Source organism: Balearica regulorum, chromosome 19 (genome assembly GCF_011004875.1).
Source record: "Balearica regulorum gibbericeps isolate bBalReg1 chromosome 19, bBalReg1.pri, whole genome shotgun sequence".
Taxonomy (NCBI): domain Eukaryota; kingdom Metazoa; phylum Chordata; class Aves; order Gruiformes; family Gruidae; genus Balearica; species Balearica regulorum.
Genome location: NC_046202.1, coordinates 745,247 through 771,212, shown reverse-complemented (window position 1 = coordinate 771,212; position 25,966 = coordinate 745,247). Strand labels below are relative to the sequence as shown.

General features: G+C 59.8%; 1 protein-coding gene across 13 annotated transcripts in view; it reads left to right on the top strand.

Moving 5' to 3' along the window:
* The window catches only part of RAP1GAP2 (RAP1 GTPase activating protein 2), a 75,381-nt gene extending 49,868 nt beyond the window's left edge, over positions 1 to 25,513 (top strand). For 8 of the 13 annotated variants that reach the window (XM_075771799.1, XM_075771805.1, XM_075771804.1 and 5 more), the window contains 23 exons: positions 906 to 990; positions 8,558 to 8,593; positions 8,862 to 8,906; positions 9,445 to 9,477; positions 9,793 to 10,002; positions 10,496 to 10,599; positions 11,108 to 11,186; positions 11,643 to 11,696; positions 12,881 to 12,964; positions 14,251 to 14,351; positions 15,045 to 15,174; positions 15,398 to 15,553; positions 16,295 to 16,366; positions 16,750 to 16,836; positions 17,095 to 17,229; positions 20,428 to 20,565; positions 20,943 to 21,061; positions 21,369 to 21,482; positions 21,987 to 22,104; positions 22,490 to 22,616; positions 23,896 to 23,975; positions 24,188 to 24,226; positions 24,962 to 25,513. In XM_075771799.1, the coding sequence (XP_075627914.1) occupies positions 906 to 990; positions 8,558 to 8,593; positions 8,862 to 8,906; positions 9,445 to 9,477; positions 9,793 to 10,002; positions 10,496 to 10,599; positions 11,108 to 11,186; positions 11,643 to 11,696; positions 12,881 to 12,964; positions 14,251 to 14,351; positions 15,045 to 15,174; positions 15,398 to 15,553; positions 16,295 to 16,366; positions 16,750 to 16,836; positions 17,095 to 17,229; positions 20,428 to 20,565; positions 20,943 to 21,061; positions 21,369 to 21,482; positions 21,987 to 22,104; positions 22,490 to 22,616; positions 23,896 to 23,975; positions 24,188 to 24,196 (2,116 nt within the window). In that variant the 3' untranslated portion in view covers positions 24,197 to 24,226; positions 24,962 to 25,513. Of the gene's footprint in view, positions 1 to 905; positions 991 to 4,234; positions 4,863 to 8,557; positions 8,594 to 8,861; positions 8,907 to 9,444; positions 9,478 to 9,792; positions 10,003 to 10,495; positions 10,600 to 11,107; positions 11,187 to 11,642; positions 11,697 to 12,880; positions 12,965 to 14,250; positions 14,352 to 15,044; positions 15,175 to 15,397; positions 15,554 to 16,294; positions 16,367 to 16,749; positions 16,837 to 17,094; positions 17,230 to 20,427; positions 20,566 to 20,942; positions 21,062 to 21,368; positions 21,483 to 21,986; positions 22,105 to 22,489; positions 22,617 to 23,895; positions 23,976 to 24,187; positions 24,227 to 24,961 lie in introns of those variants that run through there. The other 5 variants (XM_075771800.1, XM_075771798.1, XM_075771802.1 and 2 more) reach the window with 3 other exon arrangements.
* Positions 25,514 to 25,966: the final 453 nt, after the last annotated feature.

Here is a 25,966-nt window from a genome sequence, read left to right as displayed (position 1 = left end):
GGGCTGCCATGGGAACCAAACCTTGTTACTGCGAGATAAACAGTTGGACATTTTGGCCCGGTTTCTGCAGGACTAACCTGGCAGGGATGAGAGAAAACTAAATTAAATCTCAGATTTTCTGACTCCCAGAGTAGCATCTGGCAGTACCACTGCGAGTGACGGCTTGGTTGTCTGCCTGGGAAGCCGTTGGTGTAAAAGGGACAGGGTATTTTTATCAGATGCTCGGTGGAGGGATGAGGTTGTGCCTTTTCAAGGCTGGGGGGGCTTTTCTGCGGTGCTTTCATGGCAGGTCCATGGCACGGGGGCTGCTCCCGGCTTCCCCGGGGTCTCGTGTCCTCGTGATGCCTCTCGCTGCCTCCAAATTCGGTGCCCATGCCCGGGTGCCCTGTGGCGGAGGGGCCCTCGGCTGGGCCATGCCAAACCCCTACCGGGGTGTCCCTGGATTTTACATCGGCACCACCAAGCCAGAAGCCACCTCTGCCGTCCATGGTGCCCGGACTGCCGGGAGGCCGATCGGCCGCGGATCCTGCCCAGGCAGGGACGGTGCCAGATGGAGGGAAACCGTGGGGATGGGTTGTCATAGAAACCCAGCCCGGCTGTCCCCGCTCCGCTGCCCGGCAGAGCCCGGCACCACCAGGACCGTACCCAGCCTGGTTCCGGCTGGCCCCCGCGAGGGAGCCTGGGCGCGCGGTGGAGCAGCGACGGTGCCAGCCTGCCTGGGCACGGGGCTCTGCAGATGGCTTTTATCATCTTTTTCTGTTTGTGTTTTTCTCAGATTCAAGATAGTGTTTCACAGGCAGCCCGCACGCCCGCGGCTCTGCCGAGGAAGATAAGCCCTCATCTCCCACCTCGCGCGCTTGCTCAGGGCACAGAGGAAGCTGAAATGCCTGTGTTTGGTTTTTCAGGAAACAGGAGCTGCTGAACAGCACGGATGTGACCGTCCCGGAGCGGCCGCTGTCCCCCCCCCTCACTGCCCCGCCGACCATGAAGGTGAGTGCGCGGGCGATGCTGCGCCGGGCCGTGGGCGCGCGGTCCAGCCGAGGTGCCGGTTTTGGAAACTGAAGCTGGTGAGGAGCGGCACTTCCAACGCAGCGGCTGTACGGATTTGGGCTGTTCCCGAGGGAGCAGCAGTAGGTGGTTTCTGGAGTTCAGCCTGCAGCGTGTTCAGACACCATCAGCGGCAGCGGGGCGTGCGTGCCAGCGGGCCCCATCCTGCACTACCGCTCACGTTACGCAATCACGAGCGGCAATGCCAAGCAGGGTGCAGAATCCCGGTGCTGTTATCCTTCTAATAACCCTTCCCTGGGTGCCGCGGCGGCGGATGCTTGCCAGCACGAGGCAGACGGCGTGTCCCTGGCAGGCAGGCGCTGCTGGCAGGGTCCGACCTGCTGCTCGCTCCTGCCCCGGACCGCTCGGCCGCTGCCTTTTGCCGCTGTGGGACTCTGCCCGTGCCTTGCTGCCTCTGCAGGACTCTGCCCCTTCCGCAGTTTTCCCAAACCCATCGGGAGAAGGTCACGAGTAACCTGGTCGGTCCCGGAGGCTGGTCCTGCTTGACCCGGGGTTGACTGGGCACCTCTTCAGCTCCCAGCTCGCAGTTACCTCCTTCGGACAGTCTCCAGTGAGCGGGGAGCGCGCAGCCCTGCGCCGAGCGGGGCGATGCAGGGGGCTGGGGTGGTGACCTGGGTCAAAGCTTCAGGGCGAATTTGGCTAAATAAGATAAACTGCAACATGGCTTCACCAAAAGTGGCTTCTGTCGGAGTAACCTGAGAAATTTCTGCGATAGCAGAGTTTGCAGACAAAGGCGATTGTAGCTCTTCTCCCCAGGTTGCTGCAGAGCGCTCGATACGCTGCCACCCGGGAAATTACTCATTAGCTGGAGAAGATGAGATGTATGTGAGGATTACGAGGTGGCTGAGAACCTGGTTAAATGGTTGTTAAGAGCAAGTGGGCTTGGAAATAGAGTATTGAGTTGGAGGAGTTTATTTAGTGGAACTTCTGATGATTTGGCTTATTTAGGGTTTTGTGTATGACCTGGGTGCACAAAGCAGGCAGGAGCTGACACAGTTCACTGGCGACACGAGCTGTGGCACCTCGTCGGGCCGCGGAGGAGGAGGGGTCCTGGGGTGGGTTTGAAGCCTGGAGTGATGGGAGAGAGTGGGGACATGTCCTCGGGGAGGGCCCGCCGGCAGCAGGGGCGTTGTCCTGGGGGCACTGTGGGAAAAGGGGGGAGAGGGGGGTCCCGCCTGCGGGGTGTACCCGGGGACATGCAGCATGCTGGGTGCCGGAGGTGCCGGCAGCAGAGCGTGCTTCCCGGTCCTTGTGCCAGGAGCACTCCTGCCGGCCTTGGGTTGGTGCCCGAGGAGGGGAGGCCAAAGCCTCCGCGCTGTTTTCCAGCCTCAGAGGACAGCGTTTCCCGGGATGGTGCTGGGCGATGAGCAGCCCTCCCGGGGGCTCGGAGGGATTTCACCTCGGGGGTGTTGCTGCATCCCGTGGCGGGATGCCCGGTGCCCTCCCTACCCGTGCACCGCTGGGGCAGCGGCAAGCATCCACGTTTCTCACGTGGGCGGTCGAGAGCAAGCGCCGCAGCCCCGGGGCCTGCCCGTCTGCCCTGGAAACGAATTGTCGGTGCCATTTGTTTCGCCTTGCAGAAAGGTGGCAAATTGCTCGGTAACGCCTGGCTGGCGTTCAGCTCGGGTTTTCTGTGACCGTGAGCTGCCGGGCTCCTTGTGCCTTCCCAGGCTCTGCAGCAGCACCTGCGTCCTGAGAGGTTCTGCCTTTGCCTTCATCCTCGTCGTGTTTTAAATGGAAATTCTGTCGTTTAACGAAGCGGCGAGCTGGGCGGGCTGAGCCCGGCTGTGCGGGTGCGGAGGTGGCCCCCGATGCTGGGGTCTGCTCCCCGCCGGGGAGCTCCTGCAGGAGGGGTCACGGGGCGAGGAGCCAGGGCCATGCGGGGCAGCGGGAGGTCGGGCTCTTCACCGATGTTTAAACTTCAGTTCAAGGCTTCCCTCAGCATGGGAAACTTGGCACAGAAACTTACGGAACGCTTGGCGTGGAAAAAGTGTGTGAGATGCTACTCCATATGCTGCAGGTAATGTAAACTCCCCAAAAGTAAATGCTGAGGTTTTTTCTTCGTGCGTCTCAAAGGTGGCCATTCCTCCTCGCATCACAAGCCGCATGGGCCCGTCTCGCTGGGGGTGCTGTGGCCAGGGGAGGTGCTGGCCATGGCTTTGGCTGAGGACACGCTGGGGGACCGGTCTCCATGGGCAAGGCTGGAGGCTGCTGGTTTCACTGCTGGTTCTCGGTTTTTATAATCACGTAATTAAAGCAATTAAAAGGTGATTACTGACTTGTTCTCCTTTACAGCAGGATTAAAGGGCTGCAGAATGTTCTGCAGATGGCACAGGTTGTCCTTTCGGAAAGGCGAGGCAGAGCTGGGAGCCCACGGTGTGTGTTCCTCGCCCCCCCTTCCCTCCCTCCCTCCCTCCCTCCCTCGGTCCCCGCGGCACCGGTGGTGGCAGAGCCGCTGTGGTGACACCCCGGCCGGGCAGCGGCAGAGGAGGATCCTGTGTGTTCCCTGAGCGTTGCTTTGCCAGGCGCAGGGAGCCCCAGAGGTGCCAAACAGAAATAAATGCCTGTGGTCTTCAGGCCGGGGGCTGTCTGTGGGCCAGGGGTGTCGTTGGTGCGTTCGGAGCTTCCCCGTGCCCCTGCTGCCGCTTCGGGCTCAGGTGCTGTTGGCTCTTGAAAGGCAGGGGCTGGGTATGGGTTTGCTGGGATTTGAGATGGAACTGGAGGTGACTGGGAGAGGAGACGTCAGAGATCAAGGAGCCATCAGCGTGACGATGGGAAACCTGGAGTGACTTTGTGGTTGGGAGGCAGCAACCTGGTCCTTCTGGAGACGTCGGCTCGGTCCCCTGGCTGTCACGGTCAGCGTGGGGGATGCTGGGCAGTGGCTCAGCACCAGTGTAGCCCAGTCTGTGATGAGATGCTGCACAGCATGAGTGCATTGAGCCGATATCCTCGGTGCTCATCCTGCTCTGTCCTGCTCTTGGTAGACTTTCAGGTGCTTCCCAGAGGTCTGTGAAGACTTAGTGTCACAGAGAGAGACAAGGGGTAGGTGCGGGTGGTGGGAGCCGGGACGGTCCCAGCTGAGACTGCCCGTGCTCCGGCACAGCCGTGCAGGTGTTTTGGCCGAAGCAGAGTTGTGTCCTGCCTCCTCCCCAGGCGGTTTTGGGACGAGAAGGCCCTCTTGGTGCTGGTGCCAGCTCTGCAGCTCCTGGGTCAGCAGGTTGGATTGTCCTGAGCTGACTCTGAGAGGATTTAAGGTTGTGATTCGTTCCGCTCCATTGGAAGGGCTGCGGCTTTTTTGTGCATACGGATTTCCAGCTGGAGAGGTCGGATTTTCTGTCTCCTGCCCAGCGCCGGGTTCCTGCTGCAGCTCTCCCATGTGAGTGTCCTCCCGAGGGGCACAGCGCATCCTCCCCTGGGGCCGTGCATCCCACTGTAGGGCCGTGCATCCCCCCCGGGGCCGTGCATCCCCCCGCCCGGGCCGTGCATCCCGAGCGGAGGAGCCAAGCGCAGGGCATGTCCTCTGCAAACCCTCAGCCGCTTCCTGCCCAACCTGTTTCGGGCCCTTTGCCTCCCCGGGGAGCCACCCTTTGCAATAACAAAGCAGCAGTGCTGCCGTGCCTCTGCCCTGGAGAAACATTAACGAAGGGAGGTGTCGGGGCTGGGAGGGATGGCTGCGCTGGCTCGCTCTCACCGGGCGCCCACGAGGAAGTCTGGTCGCGGCAGCAGCCGTCGCTGCGTGGCTGACGCTGGGGGGTGACGCGGGGAAGATGATGGATTTCTTGCGGGGCCTGCTGGTGAGTGCTGCGCAACCCGGGGGGAGAGTGCTGGGCAGAGCTCTGCCCCGCTGTGCTCCGTCCCTGGCGGCTCCTGCGCGGTGCGGGGGTTCCTTTCTGGGTGTCGTTTTCTTGGGAAACCTTCAAAGCAGGCACGTACTGGCTGTGCCGCAGCTTCTGCTCCGAGCGCTCCTCATCCGCAGGTGCCTGCTGGCCAAGCTCGTCCCGGGGGGGCCGGGGCGGTTGAACGGACGCTGTGCGCTCCGGCTGGCTCAGCTTCGGGCCCCGGGGTCTTGCCTGGTGCCGACGGAGAGGAACGGAGGGCTTTTCTGTGCTGGAGCGCTGCGGGGCGGCTGTACGTCCCCTCTGATGCTGCCAGCGCAGCACGGCCAGTGGTGAGGGGCGAGGGCACGCGAACAGGAGAGGAACAGCAACGATGTCATTTTGGGTTGACTGCTTTGCCTTTCTGAGGTCGTTAGCACAGGTTTGTCCTGCTGAAGGCCGGCCGTTGCCTTTCGGAAGCAGATGCGGGTTTAGTCTCAGTGACCCAGGTGGGGTGAGTGTAACCGGCCGAGCCCACGGCAGGTGACGTCGCTTCCTGCCGGGCATCACAAAGCTGTAATTGTCCTCACTGTAATTACCAAAATATTTGTGCCCCAGTAGAGTTGGCTTTAGGTATGCCTGAATCCCCAAAGGGTGCAGACTGCTGTCTGCTTCGTTAAATACATGCGTGCGTTTTCTGCTGGAACCCGCTGCAGCAGGTGGATCTGTGCTGCTGTGCGGTCTGGTCCTCGGGTCCGGCTGCTGACCGGAGCGGGACCTGGAAACTTCTGATCCACTCAAAGAGTGTTTGCCCATCGTGGAGACCAAGGAAAAAACATAATCTAAACCAGGTTCAAAATAAGGAAAACCCTTTTAAAAGTGCTCCCAGCTTTGGGCACAGAGCTCCTCTGAGCCCAGGGTTCGTTTTTTCTCCCGTAGGTGCAGTAGATAAAAACGGGGCATAGTCTAAAGCTGGAGACGGGGCCAGGGCTGCTTCCGAGCCACGCAGTCCCCAGCTGCGATGGCAGCGCCTTTCCCCTGTCCTAGCTGGTGTCGCTGAGGGCAGGCACTAGGCTGCTCGTGCCGTGAAACTAGCCTTTGCTCGCGGCAGTTATTGAAAGAAAATCTCTCTGAGGTTTGCCTTTGGTCTTTGATTTTCATTTCTTCATCTCCTCCTCTGTTTTTTTTCTCTCCTTTTTGTCCTTTGAGAAATTCAGTCTGTTCTAAGAGATCACCAAAAATCACTCCCCATGCCTTTCTCCTTTGTACCGTGACCCCTTCCACCCCAAATCTCACATCCCTCTTCTGCAAACCGTTCCCAAAAGCCGGCAGCACCGGAGCTGCTGATCCCGCTGTCTGCTCTCCCTCCTGGACCGGCAGCATCTGCCGCGGCCCCAGCCTCTCCTCGGCCGTGTGAGCCGAGAGCCCGACGGCTGCGGCTGGAGCGCGGTGAGTGCCCGGGAGCAAACGCGGGCTGGGGAGAGGTGGGGGGAGGATGGGGGAGAGGAGGGACGGGGCTGCTGCTTCATGTCTCCAGGAAAGCCGCTTACTGGTTTACTGGGAGTGGCCCAGTATTTACAGCCATAGTTTGACTAGATGATGTATTTGCACTGGAGAGCAGGAAAAGCCAGACGAGGGATCAGGATCGTCCAGGTGCGGTTGAGCGTTGCTGTGCCGAAGGGGTGACCCCGCCGGTCCCCGGTGAGTCGGGAGGCTGGTGCGTGCTGGCAGAGCACCGATTTCCCGCAGCTGCGGGTGCTGGTGGGGCCGTGCCCGTCGTGCGGGTCAAACCCGCCCGCATCTGCTGCGTCCGAACATCACGGCAGGACCGAGTGAGGAAGGTGGCCGGTGCCTGCCGAGCAGCTCAGCGGTGCGCTGGCCGCCACCAGGACTGGGGCCCTTTGGGCAGCGCAGGTGGATCAGGGCAGGATCAGCGCTTCCTGAAGTCCCGTCTTGCCTGTCCCGAGCAGGACAGACGTGGCTCTAACACCTCTCCCGGAGAGGCAGTGATGGGCTCTTCCCGGTCTGGGTTTGGTTCTTGTCCCTAAGCGTTTCCAAAGGCGCAGGAGCCGCGTGCCCCGTGTGCCCCGTGTGCGCTGCAGCGGCTTGGGATGCTCACGGGGCTGCAAAGCCCCGCGGCACCGGCATGGCTGGGGACGGAGGCAGCAGCCTGTGAGCCGGACAGCAGCGTGCTGGGGGAGCAGGGCCAGCTCCCTGGCTGCAGGGGCGGGCTGCTCTCCAGAGGAGCCACAGGATTTTTAATCAGAGCCTGGGGCTCGCTAATCTCTTTAGTTCGCTTTGCAAGTAGGCCATTAACCCTGCGCGGGCAGCCCAGCCCCACCGGCAGCGGCACTGCCGGCGTTTCCACCGCCGGTGACACGCAGAGCCCAGGGCTTGCACCTTGCAAGGTAAGGGACGTGGGGAGGGCTGCTGCAGGTGTCTCATTTGCCAGAGTATTTATTTGCTTTTTTGGATCGATCAGTCTGGGCCCGTTTCATTTCAAAAGGAAAGTTTTTTGCTGCTGGTTTGTGCGCACAGACCCCCTCCTGCCGAGGGCTCCGCAAAGCGGCAGGAGGACTGCGAGGGCCAGGGCACGTGCACCCCATCCCTCTGCCCGCGTCGGGACCGGCTCTGTCCCGTGTCCCCGCGTCCTCAGCAAACCCCACGCCTACAACCTGCCGGGTGCCCCACGGCACTTGGCATCCGTCTGGGTTTTCTGCCCGCCTGATCCCTGAGATCCAGCGCCCGCTCTGCAGAAGCGAGCAGCACATCTTGGAGCAGTGGCGTGTGGCCACAGCAGGTGCTCCCCTTTCCCTTTCCCTTTCCCTTTCCCTTTCCCTTTCCCTTTCCCTTTCCCTTTCCCTTTCCCTTTCCCTTTCCCTTTCCCTTTCCCTTTCCCTTTCCCTTTCCCTTTCCCTTTCCCTTTCCCTTTCCCTTTCCCTTTCCCCTTCCCCTTCCCTTCCCTTCCGCACCAGCAGCTCCGCTCTCGTTTTGCATCTCTAGACCGTGTCACCGGTGCACAGAGCCGGGAAACACGGACCTTAGAGACCTGAGAAATCACCCAGGGAACAAAAGGAACCCAAAGAGATCGTCCAGCCGATGGTGCCAACGCTGCCGTGATTAGATACAGAAATGACTAAAGAACCATTATCGAACCGCGCCAGAGCGGGTTGGGACGGTGCCGGGGCTGAGTGTTAGCGGTGAACTGTGCGGCGAAGCTCTGAGTCAGGCTGGGCGGGAGCTCCCGTGGCTGGCAGCCGCCTGCTCGCGAGCCGGGAGCCGGACGAGCGCCGCAGCGTCGCTCCACCCGTCTTCTCAGGCTTTTTCCAAAAGGAAATGCAGAGCGGGAGGAGTCGGGGAGCTGCTGCCCCCCACGGCTGCGTGCGCTGCCCCGGCTGCAGCGGGGGCACTTGCTGTGGGACGGCCACCGGCCCTGCGAGCCCGGGGTGGCTGCGGGGCTCCGTCTCTGCCCGGCGGCGGGGCTGGGCAGGGTGTCTCGGAGTCACACGCCACCGGTTATGGGTAGAGTCTCTTCTTGCCGTTCCTGTCGAGGGCCAGAGCCAGAGTGCCCGGTACGAGGTGGGGGGCCGGTGTCCCTGCCTTGGCGTGGCCAGGGCTGGCTTGCCTCGTGTCTGCTTTAACTGAACAGCACGTTTCCTTCTTTTCTTTTTCAGTCTGCGGAATTCTTCGAAATGCTGGAAAAAATGCAGGTGAGCAGCAGCAGCAGCAGCGTGCCAGTGATGCGGGATGTTCCCCGCCCGGCAGAGAGGCCGCAAGGACGGGGGTCCCGCGGCACCTCGTACATTTAACGTGCTGGAAGCCTTGTATGATCGTAACAGGTTTTGAATTGTTGCCGAAGTCCCCAGCAACGTGCCACTCGTGTCAGAGTGATTTCTGTGTAGCAAAAGACCCTTGTGGTTTCGTGTGTGTTGTTGAAAACATCTTAATTATTTGATCTGCTCATTTTGTTCCAAACAGGCACCAAAACTTGAAGAACAGAGGACTGGAAGCCAAAAACACAAGGTTGGTTGAATTTTGTTTCTTGCGTGGATCTCTTCAAGCATCTCCCCCTTACCTCAGGGCTTTGCTGCGTATTGTCACAGACAGTCACTCAAAGGGCTAAAAAGGATTTAAATGTTCTCTGAAAACAAGGCACTGATTGAATTGCAAAGATGAGAGAGTGGTGCCCGTAAATCCTAATCCAGCTTTATGTCCAAAGGGGTGTATTTCAGCGGCGAGCTGTGTGAGATGGTTGGGTTCAGCCGTAGAGCTGAGAAGCTTCCACCACCAGTGGAGACCCCGCTGGGAAAGGACTCGCCCGGCCGCAGTGCTTTCCCACAGACCCAGAGCAGGGAGGGGTCCCCACGCCGTGTCCCGGGGGCCCGGCTGGGCTGCCGCGGTGCTGGTGCTGGGCTGGCACGGTGCAGGGCGTGGGGACAGGAGGGACCCGTGCAGCGGGCGGCTGGAAGGCTCCCCGGGATGGATGTGCAAGGCTGTGGTCTTCAGGGATGGCTGGTGGGGAACAGATGGTCACGCGTGGTGTTTTGATTCCTTTTTCCAGGAAGACTACATCCCGTACCCCAGCATCGATGAGGTGGGTGCTCTGGACCACCTGAATGCCTTTCCAAAACTGCCGAGGTGGCAGAGAGCCTGTTTCCGAGGGGAGCCGCACAAAGCACGTTCCCCCTCCCTGCCTTGGCGGCTGCTGCTTTTCCTCGGTAGTGCGTGCCCCCTTCTAGGAGAGGGGGGCTAGAAGAGGTTTTAGAGAGGGGCTGATTTTGCCCCCCATGGGCTGGGGCCTGCTGTGGGAGGGGGCAGTGTGGGGGGGCAGAACGCGGGGCAGCAAGCCCCTGCACCCCACGTCCGTGCCCCGGTCCTGCCTGACCCCTCACGGCGCGTGTCTCTGCAGATCCTAGAGAAGGGCAGCCCGTACCCGCTGATCATCCTGCCCCAGTTTGGGGGATACTGGATCGAAGACCCGGAAAACCTCGGAACGCCCACCTCGTCCGACAGCAGCATCTGCGAGGAGGAGGAGGAGAACCTCAGCCCCAGCGCCTACGGCTACAGGCTGGAGTGCAAAGGAGAGGCCAGAGCCTACAGGAAGCATTTCCTGGGGAAGGTGGGTGCCCCCCCCACCAAAAATTGCACCACACCCGCAAGGAAAAAAGAAATTCTGAAATTGTGAGCAAAATGGGCAAATTTTGCAAGTTCCCTCTTTGCAAGGAGAGGAGGGGACCGTCGGGTTACCAGCCATAGCAGCGATGGCCATGCGCAGAGCCTTCGTCCCCGGCCCCCGCAGCCGGCAGGGCCCCCCACCCCTAGGACACGGGTGGTCCCTCCGGCTCTGAGCCCACCGTCTGCGGGACCCCCGGGGCTCGGGGGACCCGGCCCGGCAGCTGCTGCCCACCCCCTTGGTCGCAGCTTGTGATCCTCTTTCTGGCTCTGAACAAAGCGGGGAGCAGAGCGCTGGAGGCTGCGGGCAGAGCGGTTAAAGCCCCGGTCCCGGCGAGGAGGGGGTGCGACTGCGTGTCCCCGGCCGGGGCGGGGGGGCAGTGTTCTTGCCGGCATTGAGCTGTCTCCCCCACCGCTAACGCGCTGTTTTCTATTTTTAGGATCATTTAAATTTTTATTGTACAGCCAGCAGCCTCGGAAATCTGATCCTTTCTATTAAGTGTGAGGAGGCAGATGGCACAGAATATTTAAGGATTATACTCAGGTACGGAAAAAAAGAAAAGCTTTGCTTAACAAAATATTTTCTCTCTGGGAGTCTCTTGTTTTGTTTCTGCTGTAAATGCTGGAGCCGGGCTGGCAGCACGGAGGGGCTGGGGCGGGGTGGGGAGCAGCAGCAGCATCCTTCCGCTGTTTCTGCGCTGGGACAGCCTGACCCCGGGAACGAACAGGAGACTTTGATCCGTTGCTAAACCAGCTGAAACTGAGTGTAAACCTCTCGGTGACGTGGGATAATACCAGCCACATCTATCGCCATCCCTCTGTAAGCTGACAAGACCCAGCGCATCTGAACCGTTGTCTCGTTTCCCTCCAAACTATGAATATTTTAAGAGCTGCAGAGATCAGAAGACAAATTGAGCCTTTGCTTACTAACCAGGCCCAACAAATTCAGCAGAACATCGTTTCCCAACAGGGCTGGCGAGCGGGGGGCTGCGGCCGGTGTCTCTTTGGCTGAGACGCTCCCTGACGTCTGCTCGTTTCTTTTTCTTTGCTAGGTCCAAAGTGAAGACATTGCATGAAAGGATCCCCCTGGCAGGATTTAGCAAGCTCCCCAGCATCCCCCAGATTGCAAAGGTAAAATGCCAGGCTGGGCTGGGATACCTGCGGCAAAGCCCACGCCGCTGCGCCTTGGGCGGCGATGGGCGACGTTGGGTGGTGACGGGTGGCAGCGCCGGGGCGCTCGGGGGGCCCAGGGGTGCTTGGCGGGTGGTGGTATGTGCTGGCCCCGCTGTTGGTTTCCCGCTGATCCCGGGCAGGTGCCTGGTTGGTGCCTGGGCGAAGAGGTGAGGAAGTGGCAGCACCTTTGACCCGTGGAGGGGCTTGGGACTTGCTGCGTCTCAGTCAGGTACCAGCCAGGCCACAGGGCATCCCAATGAGAGGGTGCGAAGAGGGGAGCTCCTGCAATCGGGGGCTGGATTTGGCTCCTTTGTAAGACTTTCACAGTCTTGTCGTGGGGTTTTGGCAGGACAGGGCTGTCCGCTCCACGTGCCCGGGAACCCGGCACTGACCACTCTTTCCCCTTGCCCACAGGCCTTCTGCGACGACGCCTCTGGGCTGAAGTTTAACCCGGTTCTGTACCCCAAGGTGAGGTAACTTACCCCAAGTTGGTCACGTATTCGGCAGAGAAGGTCAGATAAAGTTAATTCTCCCCTTTTGTCCAAGATCCAACAGCTACTTTGATACAGAGCATGGATATTTGTACTGCGTCGTTCTGGCTCTCTGCCTTTGTCCCTGCCCGCAAAGGGGACGTGAGCAGTGCCGCGGTGGCATGCCGTGCCGGCACCGGGCAGCCGGTTAGCTAACGGCCATCTGATGGCACATGCATGCCGCCATCTCGCTCTGCCAGCTGGCCACCAAGGATCGATGGCACTTTGGTATTGATCTCAGATGAAGGGAAGGAAGGAAAGGTGACTGGCTGTGGGGTGAAGCCGTGCAGGAGGAGATGCAGAGGTGGGTGGGACGCTGCGGGGGACGGAGTGTTTTACCCGGGTGGCAGTCCCCACTGGTGACGTCCTGGGACTGACTCATTACCCGCTCCAGGATGGCTTCTCCTGCGCGCTCTTGTGCTGCCGTAGAGACCCGTGCCTGGGAGGTTACACAGCAAATCTGTCATTTTCAAGTACCTTTTATGTGAGAGACCTTTTCTGTGGCAGGCACAGCAGTAAGTTATAAGGCAGTTTCACCACCCTTTGATGCAGCCAGGGTCAAGCCGATTTTGCTCATCCCTTGTCATTACTGGAGCTGCTATCAAACCCCTCTCTGGAAGTGTGAGAAGAGCCGATGCCCGAACGTCTCTGATGGGGTCCCCGCTGGGCGAGGCTGGGACCGCAGAGCTGGGGCACTTCGAGAACTGCTGTTAGCTGCACCCAAAGGGCCCCAAACTTCCCCCGGAAAACCTGCGAGAGACTGGGGCTCCGTGTGCCCCCCCCACACCCGGGCGCTGGGGCCGCAGCTCGTGCCCACCTGAAGCCCATGGGCATGCAGATGGAGTGCCAGCAGCTGCCGGGATGCTGATAACCAAAGCCGGGGCCACTGTTGAAAATTTTTCTCCTATTTATGTGGAAATTTGGCTTCTGCCCCCTTCCCGCTCCCTCGGGTGCTGCCCCGCCGTTGCCGTACCCTGCTGCCTGCCGTGAAGGGCAGTACCGTGGCCGGCGGGCGATGGCGAGTGTGCCGAGCGGAGCTCTGAGCCCGGGCAGCAGGGTCTGCTCTTGGATGTCATGATTTGAACTACCTAATGAAATACTTCGTATTTCATTTTCCTGCAGGCGTCCCAGATGATAGTGTCTTATGATGAACATGAGGTCAACAACACGTTCAAGTTCGGTGTGATCTATCAGAAGTTCAGGCAGGTGAGCAATCCCTGTGCCGTTCTCGTGGAGCACATCCCCGCTTGCCAGAGCTCTGTGTTTCACAAGTGCAAATTCGCCCCTGCAGTTAATTCCGTCACGTACAACACGTCGTGTTGCTGGGTGTCCTCACTAATAATGCATTTCTTATTGCTCGGATGTTTCCCTGACTCATTAAAAAATGATGTGACTGAAAAAATTCAGTATGGAAATCAGCCCACAAGCTGCTGTAGGGAAAAGTGGATGTGAAAATGGATTTTAGCAGGCATGGTATTCTAATCAGATGTATGTTCAGACAGAGAAACAGTTACATTTGTCTTGGAGGACTGTGGGCTATGAAGACGCGCATCTGCTGAAATGCTGTCATTAGCCGAGGGACTCCGGATGGGGAGCGCAGAGGCAGCTGAGTTATAACTCACCGAAGATTATTCTGACAGGCACTCTAATTATCTTTACATATTGCATTTTATTTTGGATTAAGTAACTCATGCAAGACCATAATTGAGGTCTCATTGTTTTGAAATACAGCACACGAGGGATGATTAAGACTTGGATTTTCCAGGGAAGGATTCATTGGGGTTTGGTATTTCCCGTGCGTTATCCTAAGGTCCCTTGCTTTGGTCAGAAGCCTCTCTCAGCAGCTTTACCTTTGGGTGCCTTGGCGGCTGAGCGGGCTGTGTGCCGGTGGCCGAGCTCGGTGGTACCAGCGGGGCAGGGGAGGCGGGGAGCAGGCTGCGGCCGTGCGCGGCACCCCGGGACGCGGTGCTGGTCGTGCCCCGGGGGATCGCAGGCGGTGGCAGGAGCCGGGCGGGCAGGGAGAGGTGTGCTGAGCAGAAATCGCCCTTGGAGCTGGGGCGGGACGGGTTCCTTGCTCTGTTGCCGTGGCACTGTTGCTGATAGCAAGGTTTCATTTTCACGAGGTGCTCAGAGCAGGGTGACAAGCAGAAGGTGCGTTTCAAAGGGACCTTTCACGTTCGTGGTGTCCGTGGTCGCTCTGTCCGTACCACCCGTAGTGCGACGGAGGAGCAGCACCGGGAGGTCCCCGAGGGCGCAGGGCCGTCCCGGCGCGTGGCGGCTGCCGGGGACGGTGGCTTTGGTCACGCTCGGCTCAGGCAGCGTGGGAGCCTCTGGGGCTCCGTCAGACCAACACCGCGGTGGCAGAGCCGTGGCCAGACCCTCCTCCTTTTCCCCGGGATCCGGTGCCAGCGCGCGCTGTGCAGCCCGGGCAGGCTGGCTGCTGGGACCAGGCAGGGCTGTGGCTCTCACAGGATGCGCCCTGTGTTTTGTAGACCCAAGAGGAGGAGCTGTTCGGCAATAATGAAGAGAGCGCTGCCTTCAAGAACTTCTTAAGTTTTCTGGGAGACACCATAACACTCCAGGACTTCAAAGGGTAAGTTAAATAAAAAAAATGATTTTACAAATACATTTAACGAGAGACCATGTCATATGTAAAAATATCTACCGTGCGAGAACAGAAGTCATCTCACTCATGAGCGGGATGTACAGAGCAGAAGCAAATATAGCTTTGGCTTGTTTTTCAAACCTGGGGGAGTTTTCCGAAAAAAAATTAGAGCTGCCAAGAGAGAAAAACTTCCTTTCCTGCAGTTTTGAGGTTGTGAGAAAATCTGTCTATATTCAGCCGTAGCTGAAAGGAACTTCATATGGAAACGCGCCCTGTCCGGCATCATGGGCTCAGCCGTGGCGTGCCTCCGGGGCCGTCGCTGCAGCGGCCATGGTGCGGGCAGGGACCCCCCGCTGCCGGGGAGGGCCGTGGGCTGGCAGGCGCGGGCAGCTCACTGCGGCAGCGCTCGGCACCACCGGTCCCGGGGCTGGCACCCCCGGCTGCCGTCAGCCCCGGCCGAGCGGCACTGCTCTGCCGCACACCCTGAATTTCAGACTGGTGACGGCGATGCTTGGTTACAATACATGACGCACGGTTTGTTCTTTCCCGTTTGCTCGCTGCTAGATAGAGATAAATGAGCTGGTTTGTTCTATCACCCTGTCCCCTGACAGCCGCCAGCAGTCTCTGCTGAGCTTTCGATTAATATTTCTTTGTTTCTCCCCGCCTTTCCTTCATCTCCAGTTTTCGAGGAGGTCTGGATGTCAGCCACGGGCAGACAGGAGCAGAGTCTGTGTACACGGTGTTCAGGGACAGGGAGATAATGTTTCACGTCTCTACAAAGCTGCCTTTTACCGAAGGAGACACACAACAAGTAAGAGAGATGAGCTTCCTTGCGCAGAAGCGTCTGAGCAGGGATGCGCTGCCCAGCCCAGCGCCGGCAGCCGCCGAGCCCCAGCGCCGCGGCATCCTGGGCTGGCGGGCGGCCGCGTGGGCTCCCCGGCACGCGGCAGCCTGTGCGCCCCGAGCTGATGTTTGCTCCCGAGGGAGCAGAACCGCCTGGCCTTACCGACTGAATGTTTTCCCTTTCCGCTTAGCTCCAGAGGAAGAGGCACATTGGCAATGACATTGTGGCAATTATCTTCCAAGAAGAGAACACACCATTTGTCCCAGACATGATCGCCTCCAACTTCTTGCACGCTTACATTGTTGTGCAGGTGGAAAACCCCGAGGCAGATAACACGGCGTACAAGGTGAGGGGAATCTTGACTTGCACGTGCCGATTTTTGCTTCGACATCTCGGGCCGAGGTCTGGAGGCGGCTGCCCGGCGGCTGCCCTGCTCAGTGATACGGCCGGTATTGTATCTAACCAGAAGAGGTCTGTGTATATGAACCATACCTATATATACACACACGCATATTTACCTACGCACTATTACATACTGTGTGTGTACACAATATATACTGTGTGTGTATAATATATGTGCATGTATAATAGCACGCTCATTTACTAAAGATTTTTGGTGCTACTCAGTAGTTGAATAAGCTCAGAACAGCTCCTACCTGTCGAACACATTGCTCAAGTGCGGGTAGCATAAACCCTGTTACTGTGAAGACATCCAGCAAGACAGAGATTTTCAAACTGAAGCACATTGCTTAGAGCCACAAATGAAAACAGAATTCATAGGAAGTAAAAGTAAAAAGCTGTGCGTGGTTAACCCTCTCCTGAAGGCAGGAGTGATGACTGCTGAGGGCTGGGGATGGGTGGGGGGCTGGCTCTGGGGTGCCCCTTGGCTCTCAGGCGCTGGGCTGGGCTGAGCTGGGCTGGGCTGAGCTGGGCTGAGCTGGGCTGGGCTGGGCTGGGCTGGGCTGGGCTGAGCAGGGCTGAGGAGAGCATCGCTCGCCCCACACCTGCTGCCCACCAGGAGAGGGATGTCTGTGCTGGGGGCTCCCCTGTGGCACCCATGGGAATAACGTTTCTCTTGGCTCCGCAGGTGTCGGTCACGGCCCGGGAAGATGTCCCGTCCTTCGGCCCGCCCCTGCCGAGCCCGCCAGTATTCCAGAAGGTAAGAGCTGCGATGGGAAGCATGTTCCAAGCCATAAAGAAAGTGTATGTGTATGTCCGAGATGTTTCCAGGCACGCCTGCTTAGGGGAAATGTGCCTTCTATCTGCATTTATACTGACTTCTAGCGAGGCCCGCGGGGTCTGTGGTAGGGCAGGAGGCTGTGCACCGCGGCACGGCATAACCCATGCAAGCAGCAGCTGGAGGGGACAGCTAGTGCAGGAGGGCACCCCGAGCCTGTCTGGGGTTTTCCACCGATGTTCCGCATCTGGAGGGGGCTGCAGGGTGCTGTGAGCTCGGGTTTTGGGTCAGAGCAGCTCCGGTAGCGGGGATACGCAGAGTCTTATGACAGTGGGTGTTTTCCACCTTGGTTTTCTCCCCGCCAGAGCCCCGAGTTCCGGGAGTTCCTGCTGACCAAGCTCATCAACGCCGAGAACGCCTGCTGCAAATCCGACAAGTTTGCGAAGCTGGAGGTAACGCCGCCCGCCCCGCTCGGTGCCGCGGGGGGCTCTCGGCATTCCTCCTCAAAGCCGCCTTTCCCCGGCTGAGCTGGGTCAGCGCTTGCAGGGACGACTGATCAAAGCGTGCACGTGTCTCAGCGCTCTTGGTGGCCGTGGGGTCCCCTGGGGCCGCTGGTGCCCTCGGTGGGGGGACGAGCCGGCTGTCCCGTGGGTCAGCACTGCTGCCCCCTCCCTCGGGGCCCCCAGCTGAGCCCGTTCTCGCTCCCCCAGGACCGGACGCGGGCCGCCTTGCTGGACAACCTTCACGACGAGCTCCACGGACACACGCAGACCATGCTGGGGCTGGGCCCCGAGGAGGACAAGCTGGAGAACGGGGGTCACGGAGGCTTTCTGGAGTCTTTCAAGGTAAACCCCTGTCCCTTGCCAACAGCAGAGTTGAAATGGAGCCAGGGCTGGCAAAGCACGTTTTAGTGGAAGACGTGGATGGGTGGTGTTGGGGGACAAGAGGTGGCCCCCGAGAGCAGGGTGGCGGGAGGAGGTCAGAGCTCACCACCACCAGCGCCCGCTGCCAGCAGACTGAGCTGGTCCCGAGCGGGTCCCGGTGGGAGCGGGCGCAGGCTGACGCGGTTGTGGTGTTGGCAAGTGCCACCGTCGGGGTGACCTCTCCAGAGGCCTGGAGCACCTCCTTTTCCTCCAGCCTGCTCTGGCACTCACCGTGTCTCCGGAGGGGTCTCGGTCCAGGTCCTGCTCGCGTCCCCGGGCTGCTGGCTGTCCCCGCTGTGCCACCCTGGCTGCGGGATGGGGCTGAGGGGGAGCGCGCCTGGGGGCAGCTGCCACGGCAAGCAGGGGGGAGGTGGTTGTCGCCGTGTTAAATGGGAGACTCAGTGAGAGGTGCTGGGTGCGGAGAGGGGAAACGGTGCTGGTGTGTGCGGGGGGGGAATGGGGTGTAAGGGGAGAGAAGGGAGGGTGGGTTGGCAGAAAAGAGGGTAGGAGAAAGAGAAATGAGATAAAATGATGTGGATGGGACTGAGCAGCCCTTGGAGGTAGGGACAATGGCCAGCTGGGCAGCGGGGGACATCCCTTGAAATGGAGGGGCAGCACCTGAGTGTCGGGGATGAGCCATTGCCAGAAGTGTCTGGTGAGGCTGCCCTGCCACGGCGATGGGGAGGCAGCTGGGAAGAGCTGGCACGCGTACATCCGGGCCGCGCTCACAAGTGGGAGTTCAGCGGAGCCCCCGAGCCTGGGCACCACGTCCCTGCCGTGGGTGATGCCTGTGGCCGTGCTTCAGCCCCTGCAGCTCCTCCACGCCTCTCCCCATCCTTTTCTGGCGTGTCAGCTCTGCTGGGCAAAGGCTGTTTCAGCTGCACCCACAGCCGGGACGGGTGCTGGTGGGGGGCGGCTGTCACCGTCCCGGGCGGGGGAGCTGCCCTGGCTGTGGCTGTACAGAGCCAACTCCTGCGGTTACCTCATAGGCACGGTTTTCTCTATGCTCTAGAGAAACAGGCAGTGGTAGGAGATGAGTGACCTCATCCTGCACCTGACGGCTGCAGAGAGGGGTGAGCAGCCCCCTGGCCCCCGTTGTGGGGTGGGTGGAGGCTCGCACGTGCCTGTTTAGGTGCGGGATGTGATGTAGAAATTGAGGTGCTGGGCAGTCACATCACAGTGGTCACTTCAGGGTCTGAGATGCTGATGTTAATTTTTTTGCATGCTTTTTGTGTACAAGAAAGTGGACTTTGCTCTCTTGGCGTTGCAGGGTGTGCTGGGGCAGGCGGTGAGTTCCGTGCGCTGGGCTGGGCTGCATTTGCCCGTCCGCCTTGGGACCGCGCTGCTGGGCTGCATCCTAGCTTATGTCTTCCACCGCGCGCTGTCAGAGTGAACGGGGGAGAGCAGAGACGGTAACTAAGAGGGCTGGGAAGGGGCGAGACCTGATCCCCACGGTTTCTGTTTGCCCGGTGCCTCACACCCGCGACCCAGCCCGCAGCCCCTTCCTCCCCGGCGGTGCGACGCGGGCACCGGCCGCTCAGAGGAAAGCGGAGCTCGTTTCTGCTGGGCTCTGAGCAAGCGAGAGGGGTGCCTTCACCTCCCCGCCACGGGGAGAGGAGCTGCTGGCCAGCCCCCCCCCGGGAAGGGGTGTCGGGGTGCCCTGCAGAGCTCTGCAGCCTCGGCAGCCCCGGGCACGAACCTTCCTGCCTGCTCGGCACAAGCGCCCGCCAGCGCTGCTGGCAGCAAAGCAAGCAACCGGTTACGTTTATTTGCAAACACTGTCACATTTTGTGTGAATCGCTGACCCTAATAAATCAGGTCCGATTGACTCTTGCTTGGTGTTTGTTACTGGATGGGCAGGAGGGGACAGCACGGGGCTGTCGGGGCAGCCGTGATCCCCGGCACGGGCTGGGGATCGGTGAGAGCTCTGGGCTGTGGCTCTTCCTTACCCTGGTGCAGTGTCCGCCTGCAGCTCAGAAACCCTGGAGCCAGCAGCAAAGCGGTGCCTGTGCACCACGGACACGGGGCCAGGCACCTCTGGACATCTGGCCCTTGTTGGCTTGTTTCCTCCAAAATCTCTTTACCTGGAGCTGGGATTCAAGGGGCTGGAGGAGAGGTGGCCGTGGTGCGGCCGGTAGCACAGCAGCAATTTGAGGGGAAGAGCTGGAAGAGAAACTTTCCTGTAATTGGCACACGGGCATCGCAGTCCAGTTTGGGCTCCTGTTACTATGGTGACTACAGTAATTAAAATATGGGTATAGTTTTTTTTTTTTTATCTTGCGCATTTCACTGCTGCTTTTCATAGCGTGTGCCAGACTTTCAAAAGATCTCGTGGTCGTATTTGTAAGTGCTTGGGACAACAACTGAGAGAAGACTGTAAAAATAGCTCAGGTCCTGTTTAAGCACCCAGACGAGTGTTCGGATCTGCAGAAGGTCTCTGCCTGCGGTACGCGCAGCTCTGCTTGCAACGGTTTGAGTCAAAACAGGTTCCAGCAGTCCTCTTCCCCCGCTTGCGCAGCCGACGTTCACCCAGCCCGGCCGTTGGCCCTTTCCTGGGGGATGCGCAGAGCTCCGCGGGGACCGTGAGTCCCGTCGTGTCCCGACGCGGTGCAGCACGTCTCCGGCTCTGCCAGGGGGGTGGGCTGTGGGCTGGACTCGGTGCCTCTGCTCTCTGCCCAGGAGAGGTTGCCCGGCCGTGGACCCGTCCTCTCCGAGTGCAGGGAGCGTCACGGGGGGCTGAGTGCATCCGGGCACCGGCTTACGGCTCGGCTGCCGTCACCGCGTCTTGCCGAGGGGTTTGGTTGGGGATCGGGCAGGAGGCCGGGCTCTGGGCCGCGTGTCTGCTGCTCCCGCTCCCATAGCTGCGCTGCGCAGCCCTCGCACCCGGCGGCGAGGGGCCAGCGGGGGGAAGACCCCACCTCGTCCTGGCTGTGCGGCTCCTCGTCCTCGGGCTGCGCAGAGCAATGGCTGCTGCCGTTACTTGTGGGGTGGCTGGTGGTGTGCACCGGCGCTCGGGGGGGACGGCCAGGACACGGTCTGGTGCGCCTTGGGGGGTCTGGGGCTGGGGAGCGGGTGTGGGGCTGGCGATGACCTGCTGTCCCCTGTCCCCTCTGGCCACAGAGAGCCATCCGGGTGCGCAGCCACTCCATGGAGACGATGGTGGGCAGCCAGAAGAAGCACCACGGTGGCGGCATCCCGGGCAGCCTCAGCGGGGGCATCGCGCACAACAGCAGTGAGGTGACCAAGACCACCTTCTCGGTGAGCACGGCCGCGTGTCCCGCCGTCCCTCTGTCCTCCCTCCCTCCCCAGCCTGGCAGGGCACCGCACTGCGCTGACAGGGTCTGGCAGTCCCCTGCGCAGGCAGCGAACGCAAGGGCGAGGAGAAGATTTGAGCAGAGCGTGATTTTATGAGTGCTGTGTTCGAGTTGGGTTTGTTTCGTGGAAGAACCAAGATTAGCTTCCTGGGTTTTCAGCCCATAAGTACAAAGGAGATATAAAAGAAATTCTGTCGTTACATGTTTTCTAGATGCACAGGCTGAGAATTGCGGGCAGCGTAATTTCTCGTAGGATGTTTAGTCTTAGGAGCTTCCAGGAAGGAGCTTTGCTCTCCAGCCTGGACTGTTCTGTGCTTTCAGCCCCCCGTACCCGCAGCCGCTGCCAAGAACCAGTCCAGGAGCCCCATCAAGCGCCGCTCGGGGCTGTTCCCTCGCCTGCACACGGGGTCTGAGAGCCAGGCAGAGAGCAGGACAAGGTGGTAAGTTTGGCATCGCCCTGGTCACTCAGGTTAAAGGCCCCTATTGCATGTTAAACGTCGGTGGGTGCGGGAGACCTTGCCTGGGCGCAGCCTCCCCTTTTCGCACGAGCCAGCAAGGAGAGCTGCCTTTGCTGTGTTCGAGGGAACGGTGCCTCGGATCCCTTCCCTCTGTTTTAAATCGAAGCGGTGGTATCCAGAGAGCATCTGTTACTCTTACAGTTTAGCATTTGGTGGTAGGGAGGATAATTTGACCATCCCTTTTAAGTCTCTTGTATAACTCATGCAACCTGTCTCTTTGTGCCCTCAGCGACAGCGTTTCAGGAGCCCAGAAGACACCAGATTTGGGACATTCTTCTCAGGAGATGAAGTCTGAAACCTCGTCCAACCCCAGCTCCCCTGAAATATGCCCCAACAAAGACAGGTGAGCGGGGAGGAGCCCCGTGCTCCGACCGGGGCCCCGGTCACCCTGTGGCTGACAGACCGTCAGGGACTTTGTCAAACAAAACCGTCTCCAGGTTTTACTATAAATAAGTTTGATATTAAGGGAGGAAAAGAAGATTCTGGTGATTCATGAGCACAGCTCCTTTATGGTCTGAAAATAGCGGTCTTTAAAAAGAAAAAGAGCAAAGAGCAGTGTTTGACAGGTGTTGCCCAAACCTTCACGGATGGGCCCGTGGTGCCCATCCCTCCCTGCCGCCGGGGACTCATCCCGACCCACGGGTGTCCGCCGGCGGCGTGAAAATGCCCGTTACCCCATGCTCTTGGAAATGGTGGTCTACAGAAACACCCCGCTGGGTTTGTCCCTACGGCAGCTGCTTTGCTCTGGGGGTGCGCAGGAGGGTCTGTCCCTGCTGTCGTAGCCCGAAGGACACGGCTTTCCAATGACGACCACGTGCTCTCCGTTTTGTTTCGCCTCTCTTCCTAGGCCGTTTATTAAGCTGAAAGAGAACGGGAGGTCAAACATCTCCCGTTCGTCCTCGAGCACCAGCAGCTTCAGCAGCACGGCGGGGGAGAGCGAGACCCTGGAGGAGTACGACAGCGTGGTAGGCACCAAACCCGCCCCGCGGCACGCTTGGGCTCGGGACCCCACAGCTCCACACGCCCCTCAGCTTCCTGCTGCCTCGGGTGGTCTCTGGGGATGGGGGTGTCCTGGGGCCCCCCCAGGCGCCTCCTCCCTGCTGGCATCGAGGGGCTTAATCCTGCCCCTGGGTGCGGGGAGAAGAGGGGCCGGGGGGCCCAGTGGGACCCCGCGGTGAGCCTGGGTACGCTCTGGGACCGCGCTCAGCACACCGGGGCGGGAGGTCGCTCCGTCAGGACGGGCCCTCCGGCTGCGGGCACCCCGCGGGGCTGCGCCGAGACATCAGCAGGGTGCGGGGAGAAAAGCCGGCTGCAGGACAGACAGCCGTGTCCCGGTCTCTCCCCGTGCAGGGAAGCCAGCCGTCTACTGCATCGCCGTTCAAGCAGGACGTGTTTGTCTACAGTGCCTCGCCTGGCAGCGAGAGCCCGAGCGTGGGGGCCACGGCCACCCCCGTGATCATGAGCAGGAGCCCCACAGGTGGGTCGCGGGGACACGGGTGGGCTGGGGGTGGCACCAGCTCTGCCTTCGCCTCTGGAGCTCCGGGCAGCCCCCGGGGTCCCGCAGCAGCGGGTCGGGACGGGGTCTGCAGCTCTGGGACAGAGAAGCCCCCTGCCCAGCCTCGCCCGGACTGCGGGCGGCTGCCAAAGTGACGGGGCGAAGCAGCGGCCACACTCGCCCTGGCAGGACGAGCATCCTGCGGGAAGCGGGGATGGCCTCGATCCTCCCGAAACCCCGCTCCCGACGGGGCTGTTCTGGAGAGGTGGCCGTGTGCTTTATTTCTGTATTTCCATGGGTAATTTGTTTCCCTTCTAAATTAGAGCGCAGAGGTGGCCTTTCTGTGGCTTTGTTTCCTCCCTTCTTCCCTGACAGACGTGTGCAGTAGTCGTGGAAACTCGCTGTCTCCAAGGACAGAGCCATGAGTCACAAATTATTTAATAAACAAGCAGCTTCCCTTGGTCTCGGCTCCGTTACCCCCGCTGCTAACTCACGCTGCCGTTTCAGTCGGACAATTTGCAAAACGAGGTGCAATTCAGCAGGGGCAAAATTGGCAGAAATGGCCCTTTGTCGGTGCGTCCTGCGGTGCCGGCACCGGTGACGGCACGGTGGTGCTGGGGCTGGGGGATGTCTGCAGCGTTCGCCCCTCGCCCGCAGATCACCGTGGCTTTAATTTCCCGATGCAGCAGCGCGCCTGCCGGAAGGCACCACGATCCGAACGAAAACGCACATTACGAGCTCGGGAGCTGTTTGCGGAACAGCCAGGGAGGCACAAATCCACCCCGAGCAGCTCCGTAACTGGGGACAGCGCGGGGGGGCTGGGCTGCAGAGTGCAGGCTGGCTGGCTGGTGTATCTCAGCACCCCACAGGTCCTCCTCCTTATTTCATTAGCGATTTTCTGAACTATTAAACCAGCCCCTTTTAATGTTTAAAGTGTTTATTTTGTATTTCTCCTGCCAAGAACACGGAAATCCACCCATACATTATACGGATCAGTCATTTCTTGTAGCGTTTTCAGTGGCATTTCCAGTAGAAAGACTGTGAAATGTAATTAAGCCTCAATTTGTTCCATCAAAAACATTTAATGTACAGATTTTGCCAAACATTCAGCCGAGATAGACTAAATATTGGTAGCACTTGTGACAGTCTATTGAAGTGCCTGGCTGTCAGGCTGGTCGAGCGGCAGTCAGCGCTACCGCTTCAGCAAATATTTTTGTGCGTAGATTATTATTTTTCTTCTTTGCTTTTCCCCTCCTTCCAGCAGATATAAAGAACAGAAACTCTCCAAGGTCAAACCTGAAGTTTCGCTTTGACAAGCTCAGCCACGGCAGCTCCAGCACGGTAGGTGCCGGCAGCAATCGCCGCGTGAGATGCTCTGCGGCCGCATCCTGCCCTTGCCCAGCTGCGGGCACACGAGGGGGGTCCGGGGCTTGTGGGGGCTGCGGGGCGGGAGGCAGAGCCCAGGAGGGGCAGGCAGTAAAGGCAGGGGAAGGGATTTCATGACTTCTTGCCCCTTTATTCACAACCCAACCCTTACTCTGTTTTTCATTTAGAGCCACTAGCAGGAAGAAGAAGTCCTGAACTTGTGAAAGGTGAGTGTGTGTAACACAGTGTTGGGCGGAACAGCTCGTCTCTGGTGCTCTGAACAAGCCTGTAGCCTTCACAGGTAGTTAACATGGCTAATTGCACTGTTTATTATTAAATATGCGATCACTAGTAAAGCATCCTGAATGCTTTGGGAAGATGAGGGCAGCACTGGGGGTGAAAGCAGAGCGTGTGTCCTCACCCCTTCCAAAAAGCGGGCGGAAACAGTCCATTTACGAGGTGGATTTTCTAGGCAGAGGTGAAGGGAGTGCGGCGTGGTTAGCCTGGGCTCTCGGTGCTGGGGGGCTTCCCGTCCCGCCGCACGGCTTTTGGCCACGCGTGGGGCCGCCAGCAAGAGTGGGTGCTTTCACGCAGGAGACGTGTGCAAGCCCCGAGGAATTTATTTACTGGGTTTCTCTCAGGCTCCGGTTCCTGGAGACTTTCTATGTCACGAAATCAGAGGTTTGATAAGTTCCTAGCTGAGCAGAAGAGCCTGTAAAACTTGAAATGAGAGGGATTTCCATTTCCAAAAGCACGGGTCTCAAAAAGCCGTGATGTTCAGCCCCTCACCGAGCTTCTTCCTCTCCCGGCCCGGGGCCGGCGGGCGGCTGGGTGCCTCGGGGATGGGCACTGCCACGGCTTCGGCTCCCTCCCTGGGACCGGTGCGTCGTAGCTGTCACTGCAGGAGTGAGAATATTCTCCTTCCACAGTCTCTGACACTTCTATCCTTTTCTTCTTCGCAGAGAATTTTTGTTTCAACAAAGGGAAAACTCTTCAACATCCCGTGGGAAGATGCACGCCCCAGCCGCGGGCAGCGAGGTGCCCTCACCTCCCGGCTGCACTCTGCACCGGGAAGAAGTTCTCACCTTGCCGTGATCTCTGCCCCGACGGGGACCCAGCCACCTTCCCACCGGGTGAACCCCTCGCCAGCAAACACCCCCGCACCCCTCCCTCCGCACCGCGGGAGACGCGTCTCTGCGTTGCACACGTGTGCGGCCGAAGGCCACGTCGCCCCGTGGGCACCCGTCCGTGCTGCGGCTGATGGGTGCTGGGTGGGTGCCGTCCATCTCCCCTCCCGGCTCGTCTGCCGGCTCCTCTCGGGCAGAGGGGAAGCGGGACGGACCCCCCCGCGCGGTTCGGGTGCCTCCATGCTTTATTTGCAGCTATCGGCGGGAAAACAGGGTTTCTGTGTTTGGCTTTTTGAAGGGTAGGTAGTCAGGGCAAAGTTACGTGTTCCCGCGCCCCGTCCTTTGCCCTCGCTCGTCTCTGGAGACAGCGGGGCCAAACCTCCCCCACGGGGGCTGCAGGAGCTCACCAGCCCCCCCCCGCTGCCTCCCCCTCCGGCTCGCTACTCGCATTGCAAAACTGTTAGGGCAGACGCAGCCTCTTACTCCATGCTTACGTAGTTTCTGGCACAAGAGGAGGGCGTGCGAACCAGTCCCGGGGGGAGCAGAGCCGGTGACTGGGGCCGACTCGCCTCTCGGCAGGTCGGGAAATGGTTTATACGGGCTCCCTGCTTTTTCCCTGCCTGGAACTCTGAGCACGACCCTGGAAAAGATTAACCGAAGCTGAAGTGTAGTGTATCTAAATACCAGAACTGGTTCTCGGAGTGAAGTTCTGCTCTGGGCTCTGCTTTACCCTGTGGATCGCCAGGCAAGCAAATGCCTCAAACCCCAGTGACTGGGCTGGCATTAGGCTGCTCCACCCCTTGCAGAATCTGTCCCTCTGCTTTTGAATGTGCTTTTGTT